Source organism: Macaca nemestrina, chromosome 10 (genome assembly GCF_043159975.1).
Source record: "Macaca nemestrina isolate mMacNem1 chromosome 10, mMacNem.hap1, whole genome shotgun sequence".
Taxonomy (NCBI): domain Eukaryota; kingdom Metazoa; phylum Chordata; class Mammalia; order Primates; family Cercopithecidae; genus Macaca; species Macaca nemestrina.
The window spans coordinates 20,723,375-20,745,242 of NC_092134.1; the positions used below are offsets into that span (position 1 = coordinate 20,723,375).

A 21,868-nucleotide genomic window follows, 5' to 3' on the forward strand; every position below is an offset into this window, starting at 1 on the left:
CCTATAGTCCCAGCTACTCAGGAGGCTGAGGTGGGAGGATCACTTGAGCCTGGCAAGCAGAGGTTGCAGTGAGCCCAGATTGCACCACTGCACTCCAGCCTAAACAACGAAGTGAGACCCTGTCTGAAATAATAATAATAATAATAATAAAATATCTTTATTCCTAAACTCAAAACAAGACAGAACCAGAATTCAATAGGCAAAAATGCCAAGAGACATGAAGAATTCCCAGATCACGTGAAAACCACATGGAAAGACGCTCAGCCTCACTTTAAAGAGAAATGTTGCTGGGTGCAGTGGCTCACGCCTATAATCCCAACACTTTGGGAGGCCAAGGTGGATGTATCACTTGAGCTCAGAAGTTCGAGACCAGCCTGTCCAACATGGCAAAACCCTTTCTTTACAAAATATGCAAACAAAAATAGCCAGACGTGGTGGTTTGCGCCTGCAATCTCAGCTACTCGGGAGGCTGAGGCATGAAAATTGCTTGAACCTGGGAGGCAGAGGTTGCAGAGCCAAGATAGCGCCACTGCACTCCAGCCTGGGCAACACAGCAAGACCCTGTGTCAAAAAGAGAGAGGACAGAGAGGCGGGGGGGGGGGCGGGGCACAGGGCGCAGTGGCTCACTGGTTCACGCCTGTAATCCCAGCACTTTGGGTGGCCGAGGCAGGTGGATCACCTGAGGTGAGGAGTTTGAGACCAGCCTGGCCAACATGGTGAAACTCAATCTCTACTAAAAAAATACAAAAATTAGCCTGGTGTAGTGGTGCATGCCTGTAATTCCAGCCACTGAGGAGGCTGAGGCAAGAGAATTACTTGAATCTGGGAGGGAGAGGTTGCAGCAAGTTGATATTCCACCACTGCATTCCAACCTGGGGGGCAGAGTAAGCTCAGGTTCTCTGAATTCTAACCTCACTATAATTCACTCCTGTTTGCAACCATCAATTTAAGTTAATAATCTTATCATTGTCTATTCTAATCAAATGACAAATATTTGAATATACATGTCTCCCTGACTACACTGAGCTCCTCAGATGCGTGAAATATTTTCTTCATCTGCTTCCCGGTGCCTAACCCTTATTGGGGATTTAATCTTTGCCAAATGGAAAATTTAGATCCCAAACAAACTCTGTTTAGTTCAGTGTATCTATGGTCTTACCAGGTAGAAATGACAACATGTCTGCGCATCACATATAATTCCTTTGTCCGTAAACTGCTCACAGATTTGCAGTTATTGCTTTCTTGTAACCCTTATTTCAGTAGCTATATTTTATATCATGATGGTATTTGAGGATCTAAATGGTCTGACCTCCAGTGACTTGAATATCATCAGCTCACTGCTAACTGTCACCACTGACAAAATAGCAAATCTCTATTTCTGGCTCATCCCATTTGCAAATTCAGTGTTTGGAAACTTAGCTAGTTCCTAGGGGAAAAAGAACAGCACCTGCAAAATCAAACCATTCACTTGAGGTCACAGTCCCCTTTTTGCTACTCCGTCATAGAGGCAAAGAGAAGAGAGGGATGAAAGGATACATGTCATATGAGCCAACAGTAGACCCTCACACCGGAAGCTTTTTCATTCACAAGATGATCACGTTGAATAAACCCTTATCTCTCCGCATGATTTGTTGCAGGGATTCCGGCTCTGCCTTTAATGTACTCATTTTCTTGGAAACTCTTCTTGTGAGTAGGAACTACACAAACAGAAGGTCCTTTCACGGCATGACCAAGGACAAGATATTGTCACTGCCCTCTAACATGTGATCCAGGACCTCAAGAAGTATTATGTGGAATGAGGTGTCTCCAAGCAATATTGTATACGGCACCTCTTCTGAAACCCAAGGGTAATCACCAAACAGTATTTTGAAAACCCCGCAGTAATCCTCCAGCGCGATACACACTCTTAGCCCCTCTTCATGGCTCTCATCTTGTTTGGAACTAGTTGTCTCACTTCTGTCTTTTGTCTTGGCTCTGGGCAGCTTCAGGAACTGCCTTCTGACGTGTGCAAGGTCTACCTCCCTGGTAGACAGGCATCCCATCAGGTTGTTTCGGGCAGCGTTCCTCCCCAGGGCACAGGTGTAGTGCCTGGTATTTTGAAGGCACTCTGTTATTTTTATTTATTTATTCTTTCGAGAGAGTCTCACTCTGTCACCCAGGCTGGAGTGCAGTGGTGCAATTTTGGCTCACTGCAACCTCTGCCTCCTGGGCTCAAGCAATTCTCATGCCTCAGCCTCCCAAGTAGCTGGGATTACGGGCATGCGCCACCAGGAGCAACTAATTTTAGTATCTTTAGTAGAGGTGGGGTTTCGCCATGTCGGCCAGGCTGATATCGAACCCCTGGCCTCAAGTGATCCGCCCATCTTGGCTTCCCAAAGTGCTAGGATTACAGGCGTGAGTCACTGCGCCTGGACCATGCTCTGTATTTCTGAATGGACAGGTGACAGGACTAACAAACTAAACCAGCTAGATCTGATTAGATGTATTAAACAATTCAGATGAGACTGAGAGGGGGGTCATAGTATTTTACAGTATAAATAAGTAATCCAAATCATTCCTTATATTTATAATAAAGAATAACCACTTGTTTTGCTATCTATAAAATGGCTTCTTTCTGCCCATGTCAGTGCACATTGTTGTCAGAAGAAAGTGGCTCTGTTGATATGTAATCTAAACCTACTCTAAAGGAAGAGCTGATGTGCCATAGCAGATAATTTACTCCTCCTCCAAGCCTCCTTACCATCCCTTTACTTCTTATCCCCACCTAATACTACTTACATTCAGTTCTGTGTGTTTTCTAACAATTTCCTCTGTGTGTGTGTGTGTGTGTGTGTATGTGTGTGTGTGTGTGCGCACACATATGTATTTTTTGGGGGGATGCAGTGAGAATGGGTGAGAAAGGGTCTCACTATGTTACCCAGACTGGTCTCAAACTTCTGGGCTCCTGGGTTCAAGGAATCCTCCCATCTCAGCCTCCAAGTAGCTGAGATTACAGAGGGGCACCACCACACCCAGCATTTCTTCTATACTTTACACAGACTACACTTTTTACTCTTGATTTACTCATAAGTTCTCCCAAATAGAACTCCTTATCTCCCAATGCTATTTCTACAGGAAACTCTCAATGAATTCTTGAGGAACTCATGCCTTTATTCTGTATTCCAAGTTACTCTAGGTAAGAGCTGCTAAATGTCAGTATTTTGCCAGTGTGAGAGGTGGAGTGACCAATAATCCCATTTTTTTCCCGGACATTTCTGATGAAGCAAACGACAAATGCAATCATATAAGAAAATGGTTTTATTCCTAATTTTTAGTTCCCATACAGTTTACAAATACACTTTTACTCTGATAATACAGCTTTGCAACTAGCAAAGCAGTTGCGCTAACACCCATAAATATAGGTGGGGAGACAATTAACATCCACTAATGTTTCTCTACATAAACTATTCTTTTAATGTCATTCTTTAAAAAACAGTTGCAAATAGACTACATAATATACGTGGGCAAAAAGGCAATTAAGTGAATCTCTTGAAACACTAAATGTATAATAAACAGCATATTATCAACATTTACATGATTCACATCAAAATGATGACATCCTAAAACGTATTCCTTTTAAAGGATAGATTTATCAATAAAATATTACATATCTTTTAATACTCTGGTACAATACTTCATATACTGCAGGAAAATTAATTGTAGGTCTAGTCATCAGCTTAATCAGGGATCCTTTTCCCATTAGCTTTTATTAATAAAAGAATCACAATTAGGTCATAAATAAACAGGCAAATTATTAATTACATGATTTGAGGCTTAGGATGAAAACTTGTCAAAATTAGTTTGATATACAGCAAAGTTATACAACACACTAAAACCAACTGTTCAATAGTTTTTGCCTTGTGTGAACTGCCCATAGTGAAAAAGGAACAAATTTTTAGTGATGAAAGATACAATAAACTATATTTTGGAACTTTTCAAGAGGAAGAAGGAAAAAAGATTTCAACAAAATTAAGGGCAAATACAGATCCTAACAAAGGCATCCTGACATCAGGGAGGCCATGTGCTTGCTATATGTAAAACTTGATTCCCCCAACAACATACAGAGAACGAAAACTGCACTGGCTTTGTAGTTATGTCTACAGTCTAAGTTTCCCTTATGGACACTAAGCTACAACAAAACACTTCACAATTGCAAACCTTTCCACAGCCCCCTCAATTAAAAATAACTCAAGATGTTATTAGTTCTTAAAATCCCCAATAAAATAACCTCTAAAAATAATCTTGACCATTTTCCTGGCTGTTTCCCCGAAGCAACTGGGCTCTTTAAAGAATGCACACACACCAAGAAAGTCCTACCCACGTCTTCTCCTCCCCATTTAGCTACATTTGAAAAGACCTTGGTTTCAGTGGGAGAGATGACCGTAAGTTTCAGAAGGGCCACACACTACACATGAAGCGCCTTTTAGGTTTTTTTTTTTTTTTAAGTTATTAAGACTGTGAAATTCAGCTTTTTTTTAAAACCCCAATACCATGTGCCACATAACTCTTTTACCCCAAAATATAAAATCCTATGCTTATAATTTTAAAATCCTCAGTGAGCTATGGAATATTGTGCATATTTAATACCTACCAGCAACCTAGAAGTAGATGGTATCCATGTGTCTGTCACATCGACTTTCCAAATAACCTCGTTCACCCACTACTGACTGCTCTGGCCCTGGGCTCTCTGACTTCCTCAGAAACCACCTCTTTGGAACTTTCATTTCCACAACTTTTTTTTAAACCTGCACCTTGAGCTTTCTCCATCATCCCAGCCTCTCGGCCTCATTCCACCTCATGTAAAGTAAACTCGTCTGAGAACCTGCGATCATCTTTTACCAAACACATCATAAGCCTTAGCAACCTAGGGACTATGATCACTCTGGCCTTGGCCTAAGTTCACATAAGAACATGACAGTCTGCTGATTTCGTGGAGGGAAATCTAAATGAAATCAATCTCTTATAACAAAGCAAGCTAGCCAAGATCAGGTATTTCCATTCTGAGTATAAAAGCAACTGGTCTTAAGCAACAGGCAGAGATGTTAATGTGGAAGATACATTTGTACAATCAAACTCTTGTGTGCTGGTGAAAGACTTTACCCCCAAAGTCGAGTCAAGACAAAACCAAAGCAAAATGGAGAATGAGTCAATGTAACAATGCAATAAAAAGAACAGGATTCAAGTGTCTTGCTGCAAATACTGAACTGGAATCTTTTTCTGTACAAGTTTGACTAGAAAACAGCAGTCACCTTTCCCTAATAAGGGAATCCCTTCAGGCCACACCTGTGTTCTGAAGCAATTCAAAATTCAATGAATATTGGGGGGCGGGGGTGGGGGCTGATACATATTTTGTCAGTGAGAATGGCAGCCAAACTACCTCAGAGTCTCAAAGGACTGAGAGACCTCAGAAAGGAACTACTACCAGGGCTGGATCTAGGCCTTCCTTTTAGGAGCCAAAGTCAGAAGAATCCAAGGAGACCATAACTTCACGGCAAAGATGCCATAGCATTATTACCGTCACAAAAGTCAACCAATGATATTTTCATTGAAATATCCACACTGAATGATGATTCAACATATGAGGCAAAGAGGGATGTCTTTGGAGAAGGCACTTAAGGTAGAACATTAGCAAATCTTACTGGTTGGCTAAAACAAAAATGAGCTCGTTCAGCCTGGCTGGAGGCCTGTTAGGGCTGTTCCTTCTTAGTGTGGCCTGACTAAAAAACAGTGGCATTAAGAAAGAGTCACATTTCCCAAGTCTGGGGATGCCCAGTGGGGTTGTGCTGCTTTCAAAAGCCCTGTGTCTCTAAACACATCCATCCTCACAAGATCAGTTTTCCCAAGTGCTGGTTCCAAAAATAAGTTCAGGGCTGGCAGAAATCATTCAGGAAGCTTCCTGAAGGCCCTCTCTTCATTTCTCAGTCTCACTTTCAGCTTGTCCCAGTTACTATAAGCAGCTTCGGCTTTCCAAGGTCACTAGCAACTTCTACTTTTGCTAATATCCTTGGTTTTCCATGGCACTGGTTGTGACCCTCTATTAGACTAGTGGCCCCCCAATTAACTGCACCTCCACTTCACACCCTTTTCTTGAATCTGAGCTGGGCTTGTGACTTGTTTAGTAAGTAGAGGGCATACCCCAGCTCTCTTCTGATTAGCAAAAATCATCATCATCATCATCATCAACAGAGGGAAGTAGAAGGGACGCTGCGACAATTCTGGACTTAAGTCTTCAGAAGGCCTGGTCACTTCTGCTTTTGAGCTCTTGGGAGCTCTGAGCTGCATGTGAGAGGTCGAGCTACGCTGCCAGCCAGGCCACTGAAAGAGACTACACGGAGAAGGAGAGACTCAGGACTGCAGGCAGAGAGAGAAGCCCAGCCATCCCAGTCTCTCCGCTGACCTGCTGACCACATGAGTGGCCACCTGCAGGCTGGCAGAAGAACAGCCCAGCTGAGCCCAGCTCAGATTAAACAACAGTTGGGGGTGGGGCTTTTTAAGCCACTAAAGTTTTGGGTAACTTTGTCAGCAACATTTGACAACCAAAAACACTGGTCATTCATAGATGCCTTTTTTCTAAGTACAAGACAATTACTCAAATGCAAAGAAAATATGGCAAACGTTTTCCCACCACAATCTTCTCAGTCAACAGCCGAACTGTAATTGGTCAACGGCTGAAAAAAAAAAAAAAAAAAAGCCACACCTCTTATCTTAATTCATAAATATCTATGATTCTTTTTCTGTGACTCTTTAATGCCAATACAAAGGTAGACCAGTCAGCTTCTGACAGTCTCAGGCACTGGCTTAATTCTCATTTAGCCAAAAACAGAAGCCATCAAAATGAATTATCCACGACTGGATACATGATGGTAAATGCAACTGTTCTCCTTTTCTAGGATGTTGTTACTTAATTTTCCCAAATCATTTCTTCTTATCATCCCCCGCAATGAGGAAAAATAAAAATTAAACTGGTTAAGGTTATAAAAAGGAAAAAAAAAAAGCCTATTACTAGAATTTGAATCCCATAATCTGCAAAATACAGCACACAATTTAACTGCTTCCTCAATTTAAAACAAATTCTATAAAATATAATGTTGTCTACACTGTAGAGATGATTTCTTCTTATCTGAGGAAATGAGTGATTGGGAAGCAGGTATTGTGGAGTTAAAATACAGTGGTCTTCAAATGGTTTTAAATTTTGCTTATCAAAAGGTAGTCAACCACAATGCAAGCCTTCCAAATCCAAATTCTGTCTTCACATAAACTTTCTTGCATCTGTTCTTGATATTTTTAGGGAGAGGGTGAAAGTCCACATCTGGGGAAGAAATAAGTTAGAGTTTTTAAGGAACATATATCTAAAAACTTAACAAAGCATTAGGTGATTTTAAGGTAGACTTAAAGCTTTTAACTACACTACCCATTGAAGTGGAATTTCGACATGAAATACAGACACTGAGTTTCTACTTTTTTTTTTTTTTTTTTTTTGAGATGGAGTTTCACTCTTGTGGCCCAGGTTGGAGTGCAATGGCGCGATCTTGGCTCACTATAACCTCCGCCTCTCCTGCTTCAGCCTCCCGAGTAGCTGGGATTATAGGCATGCGCCACCATGCCCAGCTAATTTTCTATTTTTAGTAGAGACGGGCTTGTCTCTACTATTTTAGTTGGTCAGGCTGGTCTCGAACTCCCGACCTCAGGTGATCCACCTCAGCCTCCCAAAGTGCTGGGATTACAGGCGTTAGCCACCATGCCCAGATAAGTTTCTAATTTATCATTAAAACATGCATCACATACTTGGCTCACACTTAAAAAAGGTAATTGATAGGGAGGCGACGTATGGCAGAGATGAATTTCCAGCAGCAGAGCTGGAAGGGATGTAGGTGACCCAGTCGGAGGCCAGGTGGTCTAGCACCCCATGCCACACAACTGGTCAGAAGCTGACTGAAATGAGAACTCAGGCTTCCTGACTTCCAACCACCCAGTGCTGAGTCCCAGTGATTCCCAGATACCTACAGATCATCCCCCAGCACGGCCTGGGTTAACCAACTCTAATAAAAATTGCAGGAACAGTGATACCTGCACTCTACCACCAGTATCAGCCATTTCTCTGGAATAAGTGCTAGCCTTGCCTCATGCAGAATTAATTCTGTATTTGATTTTAATGTTTAATGAACTCTAAACTAAAACCATCTTGGAAAAAGAAGTATAGGGAGAGGAAAAAGGAACCTGGTTTGTAAAACTCAATTATGGTACACTTTGCTAAAACATTCCCAAATTGCTTGCCTGCTTAAAAATACTGCCAATTATATAAACAATTAACCAATAGAGCGCTTGCATTTAAATACCTATTTCTGTGCTGAAGTTTTGGCAGGTTTTCTCATCTGAAACTTTTCTGCTGTTGCATCAGGCCCACGTTTTCATAGACTCTAGCACTGTCTTCTCTCATTCTGGAGAGAAAAGAAAAAGAAAGACATTTACAAAAATGTAGACCATGCTGTTTAAGCTCACATGATATTTATAAAACACATACTACATTCTTTGGGCACCAGATATGGTACAGACACAGTTCCTGTGCCTAGGACCTGATACTCCCAGGGAGAGAAGACATAGCCATACAGCAATATAATTACAGAAGCAGAAGTGAAATAAGGTGGGGTGCAGTGGCTCACGCCTATAATCCCAGAACTTTGGGAGGCCAAGGCGGGTGGATCAAGAGGTCAGCAGTTCGAAACCAGCCTGGCCAATATGGTGAAACCCCGTCTCTACTAAAAATACAAAAATTATCCGGGTGTCGTGGTGCACACCTGTAGTCCCAGCTGCTTGGGAGGCTGAGGCAGAAGAATCTCTTGAACTTGGGAGGTGGAGGTTGCAGTGAGCCAAGATCGTGCCACTGCACTCCAGCCTGGGCGACAGAGTGAGACTCCACCTCAAAAAAACAACAGAAGTATAATAAAAGCCTCGAGTCCTGATGTTCCCTGGTGTCTGGCAGAAAGCAGGTTGTTTTAAGGAGGGCTGTAGGATGAGGCATTTGAGTCACACTGTAAAGAATGGTTGGAAACACACACATAGAACAAATCCTATTAATTTCCAGTAGAGGGATGTGAACAGGCAAAAGATCCAAGAAGGGAAAATACAGGAGCAGGCAGACAGTGATGACAGATCTATTTAGCCCCAGCTCAGGTTATGTGAAGGGCAATGGGTGGTTTAGGGCCTAGGACGGAGGACCAAAGCATCAAGATCCTAGACTCCTTTCTGCTGAGCAGGGAGGTGACATCAGAGCAGTCCAGGAGAGTGAGGAACCCAGCAGCTGTGGGTGCCAGGCTGAGGGGGGCCAGTGTATCCCAGATCTGAACCCTACAAGGGGGATGACGGGAATGAAAGGCAGACAGGCTGTCTGTCACAGGCATGCCACTGGTACTGAGGGAATCATGACAGCTGATTCGGTCATGCCAACAGGAGGGAAAAGCTTTCCGGCAAGGACTCAGAACCCTGGCATTCCAGTTCCATTGAAAATTATTGCAGAGAACAATTTAAAATATCAATTTTCCCAGGCAGTCCACTGGGAAAGAAAAGAAAAAAGGCAGAAAGAACTGGCAACTTGAAGGAGAAAATACCTCTGCTGTATAATTTCATTTCAATGTTAAATAGAAAGCAAATGTTAACACAAACCTCATATATGCCACCTAAAACATTTATATAGAATATTAAAATCTGCAGGGGCTTAAAAATCCACATCAGAAGCAAACAGAGAGAAGATTCTTAGGGAAAAATAAAAGGTATATGTTATACTAACAAGTGACTTTTGAATATATAGAAAAATAATAACTTATAATTGCTATTCATATAATCAATTTAACAAATGCTTTCCTACTGTGTTTTAAATAAGGAGTCAGGAAGGTTTTTCTGCGAAGGACCTGAGAGTCAGTATTTTAGGCTCTATGTGCCATACGTCGTCTCTGTCACATATTATTCTTCGGGCTTTGTTTTGTTATTGGGTCTTTGTTTTGTGTTGTTTCATTTTACAACCCTTTAAAATCATTCACAGACTATACTGTAACAGGCCATGGCCCAGATCTGGGCTTGCGAGCTATAGTTTGCTGACCCCTGGTTTAAACATCCAAAGTAGATTTCTGTTGACTAGTGGCAAATGAGTGGATCATGGCTGGGCTGACACATTAGTGGTCAATTTATTTACTTTTATTTTGCAAAGAGCCTTAACACATCGTTAAGACATATGACCTTCCTTTGTAACAATCCCCAGCCCATCAAAAGAAAAAGTAGATTCTTCTTGGAGAACCACCACTTGATATACTTAAAATCCCATAGAATCCTAGTTAGCATAGCAATCAGCCTTCAGTTTAAGAATTTTTTTTTTTTTTTAGACAGAGGTTCACTCTATAGCCCAGGCTGGAGTGCAGTGGCATGATCTCGGCTCACTGCAACATCCGTTTCCTGCGTTCAAGCGATTCTCCTGCGTCGGTCTCCCGAGTAGCTGGGATTACAGACATGTGCCACCATGCCCAGCTAATTTTTGTATTTTTAGTAGAGACAGACTTTCACCATGTTGGCCAGGCTGGTCTCAAACTCCTGGCTTCAAAGTGATCCACCCACCTCGGCCTCCCAAAGCGCTGGGATTACAGGCGTAAGCCACCGTACCTGGCCAGCTTAGGAAAATTAAAACATGGTTGAGATAGCATTAACACAATCCATAGATATCACCAGTCAGAGACACACTAACAGTGAGGCAACAGGAACGTGCACCAGTGAAAGGCATGTGCTACAAACTTATGTTTTTTTGTTGTTTTTGTTTTTTAAACCTTTTTAAACCGCCATGACCAGGTAAAAAGAATTTCCTTCAGTACTACTTACTCTGCACAGGGTGGCGTTGGAGTACAAGGCGGGAGGGGGCTCTGATCTCCACTCGTCTGGTCCGCTAGAGAATACTTAATATTTGTATATTCATGCCCTTTCCTCTTGCTTTTCTGAAATTTAGAAGAGTGCACATGTGAGGGACAATGGATATTTTAAGGGGATAAAAAAGCAAAAAAGGTATTTTGCCCAAAAAAAGAAAAAAGAGAGAGAAAGAAAAAAAAATTGATAGACAGGTTGAGAATACTGATACATTGACTAAACTGTTAGGGGATTCACCTTCTCAAGGTAAATATACAGTAGGAGTGAAAAGTACTTTTGAACCACAGACTTTGAAAGCACAGCATCACTCATTAACAATTTACTGTACCGAACCAAATCTCCCTGTTTCTAAGAGAGAATTCACACTTTCTTTGCCACATTAGCATCTAATCATTTCATAGTTCATGTGAAACACATTTCATGGTTTTTCAGGTAAACAGCTGGGAAAGGAACTCCGAAAATAAAATCACCCCAATTAGAAATGGCACACAAGAATGAAAGATGGTAGCACTCTTATCAGAAACAATAACACACTTCATTGTATCTCCCCTCGCCCCTGGAAAAAACTCTGGCACCTTTTTTGTTTGTTTGGAGACAGAGTCTTGCTCTGTTGTTCAGGCTAGAGTGCAGTGGCATGATCTCGGCTCACCGCAACCTCTGCCTCCTCTGGGGTTCAAGCGATTTTCATGCCTCAGCTTCCTGAGTAGCTGGGATTACAGATGCCCACCACCATGCCCGGCTAACTTTTTGTTAAAATTTTAGTAGAGATAGGGCTTTACCATGTTAGACAGGCTGGTCTTGAACTCCTGAGCTCAGATGATCCACCTGCCTCAGCCTCCCAAAGTGCTAGGATTACAGGCATGAACCACCACACCCGACCCACCTTTAAAACTTCATTTTTGGTTCTGATGATACCCTGGGGGGAAAAAGGCAAAGAAAACCGGCAGTCATGCAGTCTCATCTCGGATGTGGAGTGAACTATATTTGGTAGGACATCTAGTTAGATGGTTTATCACCCTTTTCTACTCCTATAGGCACCTGGAAACAGCCAACTCTGGAAATCTAATCCATCAGATGAGCATCATTATCTAATGTTGACTTCACTATAGGATTGCCCTTAGGGTAGCCGTATCAAATACTAATGTACAAGCGTTTAAGCCAGGCCTGGTGGCACAAGCCTATAGTCCCAGCTACTCAGAAGGCTGAGGCAGGAGCATTGCTTGAGCCTAGGAATTGAAGGCTGCAGTAAGCTATGATCGCACCATTTCACTCCAGCCTGGGCAACAGAGCGAGACCCATCTCTAAAAAATAAAAAATAGGGCTGGGCACAGTGGCTTATGCCTGTAATCCCAGCACTTTGGGAGGCCAAAGTAGAAGGATCACTTGAGGTCAAGAGTTCGAGACCAGCCTGGTCAACATGGCAAAACCCTGTCTCTACTAAAAATACAAAAATTAGCTGGGTGTGGTGGCACACACCTGTAATTCCAGCTACTCAGGAGGCTGAGGCATGAGAATCACTTGAACCTGGGAGGCGGAGGTTGCAGTGAGCCAGATCAGGCCACTGCACTGCAGCCTGGGTGACGGAGTGAGACTGTCTCAAAAAATAAAAATAAAAAATAATTTTTTGCCTAATACTATTTGCCTCTGTTAAAGTAGCCAAACCAATTTATTAACTGATAAAGCAGTCAGTAAGAACTTATAGTGCAGGGAAGAAGTTGCAAAACAGACATCCAAAGCAAAAATGTTTTGTTTGGTTTATATACTATTTTGATTTTTTGAACAGCCATTTTCTTAAAACAAAGACTTGCAAATAACCATTTCTGAATAGCAGTCGTAAACGTTTAGCACTGAAAAATCTTTGCTTATATAAGAAACAATCCTTAGAAAGATAAAATATAATTCAAAATTAAATATTAAATGGAAGAATTGGCAAGAACTTTTGTTTGGTTTTTTTGTTGTTGTTGTTTTTGAGATGGTCTCGCTCTGTCACCCAGGCTGGAGTGCAGTGGTGTGATCTGGGCTCACTGTAGCCTCTGCCTCTCAGGTTCAAGCAATTCTTTGCCTCAACCTCCCAAGTAGCTGGCATTACAGGTGTGCACCACAACACCTGGCTTATTTTTGTATTTTCAGTAGAGATAGGGTTTCATCATGTTGGCCAGGCTGGTCTCAAATTCCTGGCCTCAAGTGATCTGCCTGCCTCGGCCTCCCAAAGTGTTGGGGTTACAGGTGTGAGTCACCACACATGGCCTTTTTTTTTTTTTTTTTTTAAGAGACAGGGTCTCACTCTGTCAAACAGGCTAGAGCACAGTGGTCTAATCATAGCTCACTGCAGCCTCAAACTCCTGGGCTCAAGCAATCCTCCCACCTCAGCCTCCCAATAGCTGGTACTACAGGAACATGCCACATTCAGCCAAATCTTTTTTTTACTTTTTGTGGAGAGGGGGTCTCATTATGTTGCCCAGACTGGTCTCGAACTCTTGGCCTCAAGTGATATTTCTGCCTCAGCCTCCCAAAGTGCTGGGTTTACAGGCATGAGCCACCATGCCCTGCTAGCAGAGATCATTATTTTAAAACTTACCTGCCAGGCACTGTGACTCGTACGTGTAATCTCAGCACTTTGAGAGGCCAAGGCAGATGATCACTTGAGGTCAGGAGTTCAAGACAAGCCTGGCCAACATGGTGACACTCCATCTCTACTAAAAATACAAAACTTAGCCGGGTGTGGTGGCGCACACCTGTAGGGGCTGAAGCACCGGAATCACTTGAACCTGGGAGATGGAGATTGCAGTGAGCCAAGATACCACTGCACTCCAGCCTGGGTGACAGAGTGAGACTCCCTCTCAAAAAATAATAATAAAATATTTTTTAAAAAATAAATAAAACTTATCCTGAGGTTTAAAAATCTCAACTCACTTTTTAAAATAAAAATTTTAAATCTATAATAAATAGGAACTGAAGAGTAAAACTGCTTTTTTACTCAATTTTTTTAAAAAGTAACTTTTAAAAACACATGACATGAGATCTACCCTCTTAAGAAACTGTTAGATGTGCAGTATTGTTAACTATATACCCACTGCTGTATAGAAGATCCCTGAAGTTTTTTGTCTTATATTACTGAAACTCTATACCCATTTAACAGTTAATCCCTATTCCCCCCCCTACTCAATACTTCCTTGAAAATAAAAATCAGTATTTCTATTAATACATAAAGTGATTACAACAGAATTTTCTAGTGTGGAATAATTCGTATAAATGAAACAGGAATTACTTCAATGACTCAAAGGAATCCAAGGAAAAGCATTAAAATGTTGGAACTTGGGCCAGGCATGGTGGCTCATGCCTGTAATCCTAGCACTTTGGGAAGCCGAAGTGGGCGGATCATGAGGTCAGGAGATCGAGACCATCTGGGCTAATACGGTGAAACCCCATCTGTACTGAAAATACACAAAATTAGCCGGGCGCATGGTGGCACGCGCCTGTAGTCCCAGCTACTCGGAGGCTGAGGCAGAAGAATCCCTTGAACCTGGAAGACAGAGCTTGCAGTGAGCTGAGATTACGCCACTGCACTCCAGCCTGTGCAACAGAGCAAGACTCTGTCTCAAAAAAAAAACAAGAAAAAAAAAATGTTGGAACTTTTTAGCTCCTGTAGAAGACCAAGAAATAAAACTGACTCACAAATCAGATGGGCTCGTCTCAGTACTGTGACAGCACAGGCTGTGTGATAGATCAAGAGAAATTCTCAGGGAATAGGGATTGTTTTGTTTTGATTTGTGTTTGTGGAGTAGAGGGTAATGTGTTTCTGAGGCCTAGAAAATCATTTGAAATTGATCTATCTCCACCCAAATTCAATGTCACAGCACAGTAACCAAGCCTTCTGCAATGTTCATAATAAATCCTATGGCCTTGCCAACTGACACACAACCAAGATTGAGAGAAGGGATCGATCACAAGACTCCGAAATCATCTGGTATTAAGTATCTTTCCATGTGAAGTAACTGATTACACTCATAAACCTTAAATTACAAAAAATCAAAGGCCAAGAGCAGGAAGAGAGGGTAAAATGAAAACACTTGCCTTGGTTACAGAGCAGCCTAGACTACTTGTCCAGTGCACTCTGGGTTCACATTTGAAGACTACAAACACCACAATTCCTTCCACTATCCAATCATGAAATCTTGCTGGTTTTACTTCGCTCTGTGCTCACTGTCAGTCCCACCCACTCTGACCAAACCATGACGGATTCTCACGTGCAGCGCTGCAGCAGCTCCTCCCTGGCCCCTGCAGCTGCTCAAGCCTGGAGCCCACCCATTCTTCACCCTCAAGCCAGAGTCCTCTTTCAAAATGAGGGTCTCTTTTTTTTTTTTTTTTTTTGAGACGAAGTCTCACTCTGTCACCCAGGCTGGAATGCATTGGCACAATCTTGGCTCACCGCAGTCTCTGCCTCCTGGGTTCAAGTGATTCTCATGCCTCAGCCTCTCAAGTAGCTGGGACCACAGGCATGAGCCACCATGCCCAGCTAATTTTTGTAATTTTGGTAGAGACAGGGTTTCACCATGTTGCCCAGGCTAGTCTCAAACTCTTGGTCTCAAGCGATCCACCCACTTCAGCCTCCCAAAATGCTGGGATTACAGGTGTGAGTCACCACACCTGGCCTAAAATGAGGATCTTTTTATGCCATTCTCTTGCTTCAGACTCCTCAATGACTTCCATTTCCCTCCAAATAAAGTCTAAAATCTGTAATATGCCTATAAGCCCCACCTCTCCCTCCAAACAAAAAATCTGGTCTCAGCTTACTTTTCTAATCCCCCCATCACACTCCACATTGTACCCCAACTCCTTCTATTCCAACCATGCTGGATTTATTTCCATTTCAGGAACACGACTACTTAAATATTGCCAGTGCCTGGCACAGTACAACCTACTTTAATTAATGCAGGAATGAATGAACAAGTATGAAAAAAACAAGGAAATGAAGGAAGCTGTGTGAAGAAACAATAGGGCACATGGGGGCACAGTCTCATGTTAATTCAAATTTTACATCTGGTAAAACTTCAGTTCCATGAGGCAACAACCATGGCTATCTTCTTCACTGTTACAACCTCAGCATCTAATCAATGTCTGCAACAGAAAAGGCACTCAAATACTTCTCAAAGGAATGACAGACACCAAACAAAAAGAAAGTGTTTAATAAAATACGAGCAGCTGAATATCAAGTGCCACACAAGGCCAGTTTAAATCTTGCTCATTTAATGTTGCAACAACTGAAATTCAGCCTGTGCAACCCCATTTCTATTCCAGCTCTGCTATCATGGAATTTTTTTTTTTTTTTTTTTTTTGAGAGAGAGTCTCGCTCTGTCGCCCAGGCTGGAGTGCAGTGGCACAATCTCAGCTCACTGCAACCTCTGCCTCCCAGGTTCAAGTGATTCTCATGCCTCAGCCTCCACAGTATCTGGGATTACAGGTATATGCCACCACGCCTGGTGAATTTTTGTAATTTTGTAGAGACGGGTTTTTACCATGTTGGCCAGGCTGGTCTCAAACTCCTGACCTCAGGTGATCTGCCCGCCTCAGCCTCCCAAAATGCCAGGATTATAGGCCTGACCCATTACAGAATTTTTAAAATAATTTCTGTCCTTCAGTATGATTCACTCAGAGAGAACACTGTTCCGATCTCTGCATGCTGAAGTGTAGAGATGCTCCCTGTGTGGTGTGTATTTCATTCAAAGAAGAAGTGCCTAGTTGGCAAATACAATTCTCACAGGGGTATAGTTAGTAATTCTGAAACTACTTTACACCTATACCAGGGTTGAACAAATGAGTAGATAGGTTGGTGATAATGAGACTGGGGTTTTTCCCTGTTAGAGAAAGAAGTCACAAATAAGCAAAAGGAAGGCAAGAATGAGCCCTGCAGCAATGGATTAGAGTCTGAGACATCAGTATGAACTCATGTTTAGCTTAATATATATACAGATGGCCAGATACAGAAAACAATGATAGATAGATGTGAATCCATGGATTCATATACAGCCATATGTTTTCTAGCTCTATCTGCTGAGAGGGCCTAGAAGCAGCAATGAGCATACCCAACACCCAGACTAGTTTCTAAACCCCAGAGTCTAAAGTAAAAGGAACCAGGGCTCCATAGAAATGGATGATTCTAGGGCTGTGGCAGGGAACAACAGAAGAGGAGCCTGGAACATCTTTTGTAATGCCAAAGTAGAGAAGCACTCAGAAACAAGAGGGTGGGGACATGTCAAAAGACACAGGAGCCAATCTGAAGAACCTCCCAGTGACCAAAGCTGTAACAATTTGAGCAAGAAAAATAGATTATAACCCAAGGTATAAAATAAATATACATGCGTCTCTATCAATATAAATAATGGAAAAAAACAAATGGAGAGAAGGAACAAATCTTTCTTACAAAGGGACTCTAAATAAGTTATGTAGAAACCAGTCATTCCAGTTTCAATTAAGCTCCAAGAGATGGAGCTTTATTTCCTTCCTCTTGACTATGGTCTGAACTAAACAACTTTCTTCCAAAGAATTGAACAGGGAAAGGGGAAAAGAGTATAGGCAGTCCCCAACTTCATGATGGTTTGCCTTACGGTTTTTTTTTTTACTTTATGATGGTGCAAAAGCAATACAACCCTTCTGTTTTTCATTCTGAGTACAGTACTCAACATATTACATGAGATACACAACACTTTATTATAAAATAGGCTTTACATGTAGGCTAATGTGTCCTGAGTACATTTAAGGCAGGCTAGGCTAAGCTGTGATGTTTAGTAGGTTAGGTGCATTAAATGTATTTTTGACTTATGATATTTTCAATTTATGATGCGCTTATCAGGCTGTAATCCCATCATAAGTTAAGGAGGATTTGTAATTATACAGTGAGAAAAATCTGGCAGATACTAACTAAACCAACAGACAAGTTCAACATCACCAGGCCATGTTGATAACATTTACCTCCAAGTGATGAGAACACTTAACAATATACCTCTGTGGTATTCTTCCCAAAACTCCATTACTCAAGTCTAATCATGAGAAAACATAAGATTAACACAAGTTGAGGGATATCCTACAAGATATGTGACCAGTACTCTTAAAAATCGTCAAGGTCGCCGGGCATGGTGGCTCACACCTGTAATCCCAGCACTTTGGGAAGCCAAGGCGGGCAGATCACAAGGTCAGGAGATCGAGACCATCCTGACTAACATGGTGAGACCCCCGCCTCTACTAAAAATACAAAAAATTAGCCAGACGTGGTGGCGGGTGCCTGTAGTCCCAGCTACTCGGGAGGCTGAGGCAGGAGAACCTCGTGAACCCAGGAGGCAGGGCTTGTAGTGAGCTGAGATCATGTCACTGCACTCCAGCCTAGGCAACAGAATGAGACTCCATCTCAAAAAAAAAAAAAAAAAGAAATCATCAAGGTCATGAAAAACAAGGAAAGCCTAAGAAGCTGTCATAGATTGGAGAAGACTACAGAGACAAGTGTGACCAAACTCAATGTGTGATCGTGAATTGGATCCTGGAATGGAAAAAGGATATTCACTGGAAAACTGGCAAAATCCAATTAAACTCTAGAGTTTAGTTAATAGCAATGTATTGATGTTAATGCTTTAGTTTTGATAAATGTATCATGGTTAGGTAAAATGTTAACTTCAGGGGAAACTGGATGAAATGTATAAGGAACTCACTCTACTATACAGAGATATGTATAACGCTCCTCGACTTTATGGGGATACATCCCAATAAACTCATCGTAAGTTGAAAATATCACTAGTCAAAAATGCATTTAAGGTATCTAACCTACCAAACACCACAGCTTAGCCTAGCCTACTTTAAACGTGCTCAGAACACTTACATTAGCCCATAGGTTGGCAATATCATCTCACAATACCAATTTTAAAATAAAGTGTTGAATGAAAAGTGAAAAACAGAATGGTTATATTGCTCTCAAACCATCATAAAATCAAAAATCATAAGTCAAACCATCTTAAGTCAGGGACTGTCTGTACACATGTGTGAGGTTTTACAGAGAGGGAACTCAAACAGAGCAGTAATTGATCAGCTAATTGGCAATTCAAAGAACGTTGCAGCAGTACAAACAAGTAGATCCAGTGCCCAGATCTTGGTTTCAAACTACTACTCTTCACTAAAAGGAATCAGGTTCCTTTGAAAAACGGCTGGGAAAGGAGAAGATGAGCCTAGACCATCTTCTAAAGTCTAAAGAAGTGCTTGAAAATGGAAACGGATCAAAAGGACAGAGTACCCAATCTGAAAAGGTTCCCACTAGCCAAATTCAAGTCAATTCAAGCAATAACAACAAAAATAGTAGTAAGGTGCCCATTCTGATAGACATGAATAAATAAATAAGGGAGAAAGAAAAGCCCTTCCTTATGGTAAGCTTGCAACTAAAAACAGAAAAGGGAATGATGAACCTAAAAAGTTCTAGAAGAAAGCATATTGGGAAAGCACCATGACAGTGGTCATGGCAATGGTTTTTAGGATTTGATACCAAAAGCACAGGGAACAAAAGTAAAAATAAACAAGTGGAACAACATCAACATCCAAGTTAAAGTGCAGTGGCACCATCTTCGCTCACTGCAACCTCCGCCTCCCGGGTTCAAGAGATCCTCCTGCCTCAGCCTCCCAAGTAGCTGGGATCACAGGCGTGTGCCACCCCAACCAGCTAATTTTTTAGGCTTTTGGTAGAGATGGGGTTTCACCATGTTGGCCAGGCTGGTCTCGAACTCCTGACCTCAAGTGATTCGCCCTCCTCCGCCTCCCAAAGTGCTGGGATTACGGGCGCGAGCCACCACGTCCAGCAGGAATATTATTTTTAAAAAGAAGAAAATCCTGTCATTTGCAAGAACATGGATGACATTATGCTAAGTGAAATAAACCATCACTTCCTGATCTCATTTGTATGTGGAATCTAAACCAGTCAAACTCATAAAAACTGAGATTAAAGCAGTGATTACTAGGGGTTAGGGGTGGGGAAAACAAGGAGACTTTGGTCAAAGGGTACAAACTTGAAGTTACATAAGATGAATACATTTTGGAGATCTAATGTACAGCATGGTGATTATAGTTAATAATAATGTAATGTCGATGGGCATGGTGGCTCATGCCTGTAATCGCAGCACTTTGGGAAGCCGAGGTCGGTGGATCACCTGAGATCAGGAGTTCAAGACCAGCCTGGCTAGCATGGTGAAACCCCGTCTCTACTAAAAATACAATAATCAGCCAGGCATGGTGGCACGTGCCTGCAGTCCCAGCTACTTGGGAGGCTTAGGTGGGAGAAGCACCTGAACCCAGGAGGCAAAGGTTCTAGTGTGCCAAGATCATGCCACTGCACTCCAGCCGGGGTGACAAAGGGAGACTCCATCTCAAAAAAAAAAAAATGTACATTTAAAATTTACTAAGAGTGGCTGGGCACAGTGGCTCACACCTGTAATCTCAGCACTTTGGAAAGCCAAGGCAGGCAGATCATTTGAGGTCAGGAGTTCGAGACCAGCCTGGCCAACGGGGTGAAACCCCATCTCTACTAAAAATACAAAAACTAGCCGGAGGTGATGGCGGGCGCCTGTAATCCCAGCTACTGGGGAGGCTGATGCAGGAGAATCGCTTGAACCTGGAAGGTGGAGGTTGTAATGAGCCAAGATTGTGGTACTGCACTCCAGACTGGGTGACAGAGCAAGACTCCATCTCAAAAAAAAAAAAAAAAAGTCACTGAGATGTTGGCTGCATTATTTAACTCAATTTTGAAAATCACTTCACAAAGTATACATATATCAAAATATCATGGTATATACAATTTTTCTTTGCCACTTATACTTTTAAAAGCTGGGGGAAAGGCAATAGTGGAAACAGAAAATTGCTACTTGGCAAATACCACGGTAATAATTTTTTAGGCAAGAATTTAATCAATGAATATAAAATTAGTAGGCAAAAAGTATTATGAGAAATAGGTAATTTACACAGTCTCTAGTATCTACCAACAAGATATTAACTTAAAAGGGAAAAATAATAACTTTATGGTCAAGAGATTAACTTAAAAGGGAAAAATACTTTTTTTGCTTAAAAAAATGTAGCAAAAATACTACTTTTTGCTACATTTTTTGCTATGCCTGTAGTGCCAGCTACATTTTGCTCAAGTAACTTTATGGTGGACAAATTTGACAGACACCACCTTATTCAAGTGATCAAAGTTAACACCACTAGTAATGAATCAGATCAACAGTGTGTACCTGATGTGATGTACCAAGAAGACTACAATAACATTTCTGTGACAGTCCTGCCAAAAATGCATGACTAGAATATAGCCAAGAGAAAACACTGGACAAAACCAAATCGAGAGGCATTCTACTAAATAGCTGGCCTAAACTCTTCAAAAACATCCAGGTCATGAAAAATAAGAATGACTGAGAAACTGTTCCAGATTAAAGAGACTAAACTGGCCAGGTGTGGTGGCTCACACCTGTAATCCCCCTTTGGGAGGCCAAGGCGGGAGGGTCACTTGAGCCCAGGAGTTCAAGGTCAACCAGGGCAACACGGTGAAGCTCTATCTCTACAAAAAATACAAAACTTAGCCAGGCATGGTGGTGCATGCCTGTGGTGCCAGCTACTCAAGAGGCTGAGGTGGGAGGATCCCCTGAGCCCAAGGAGGTCAAGGCTGCCGTGAGCCATAGTCTCAACACTGCACTCCAACCTGGGCAACAAAGTGAGACCCTGTCTCAAAAAAGAGAAAAAAGAGACATTATAACCAAATGCACTGTGTGACCCTGAACTCATAAAAGATACTAGCAGGACAAACTGGCAAAATTTGAGGATGGTCTGTAGGTTAGATGATAGTATTATATCAGTGTTTGTTTTCTGATTTTGATCACTGTATCAAATAATTGTGACATTGGTTATGTAA

The 21,868-nt window shown here is 41.9% G+C and overlaps 1 protein-coding gene across 1 annotated transcript in view; it reads right to left on the reverse strand.

The window, feature by feature from the left end:
* Window positions 1-3,279: 3,279 nt before the first annotated feature.
* The window catches only part of LOC105493385 (protein tyrosine phosphatase non-receptor type 11), a 101,537-nt gene continuing 82,948 nt past the window's right edge, over window positions 3,280-21,868 (reverse strand). Inside the window, exons 14-16 of the mRNA XM_011760975.3 lie at window positions 10,900-11,012; window positions 8,376-8,477; window positions 3,280-7,348 (exon numbers count right to left, since the gene is read on the reverse strand). Coding sequence (XP_011759277.1) covers window positions 8,408-8,477; window positions 10,900-11,012 — 183 coding nt within the window. The 3' untranslated portion in view covers window positions 3,280-7,348; window positions 8,376-8,407. The remainder of the gene's footprint in view (window positions 7,349-8,375; window positions 8,478-10,899; window positions 11,013-21,868) is intronic.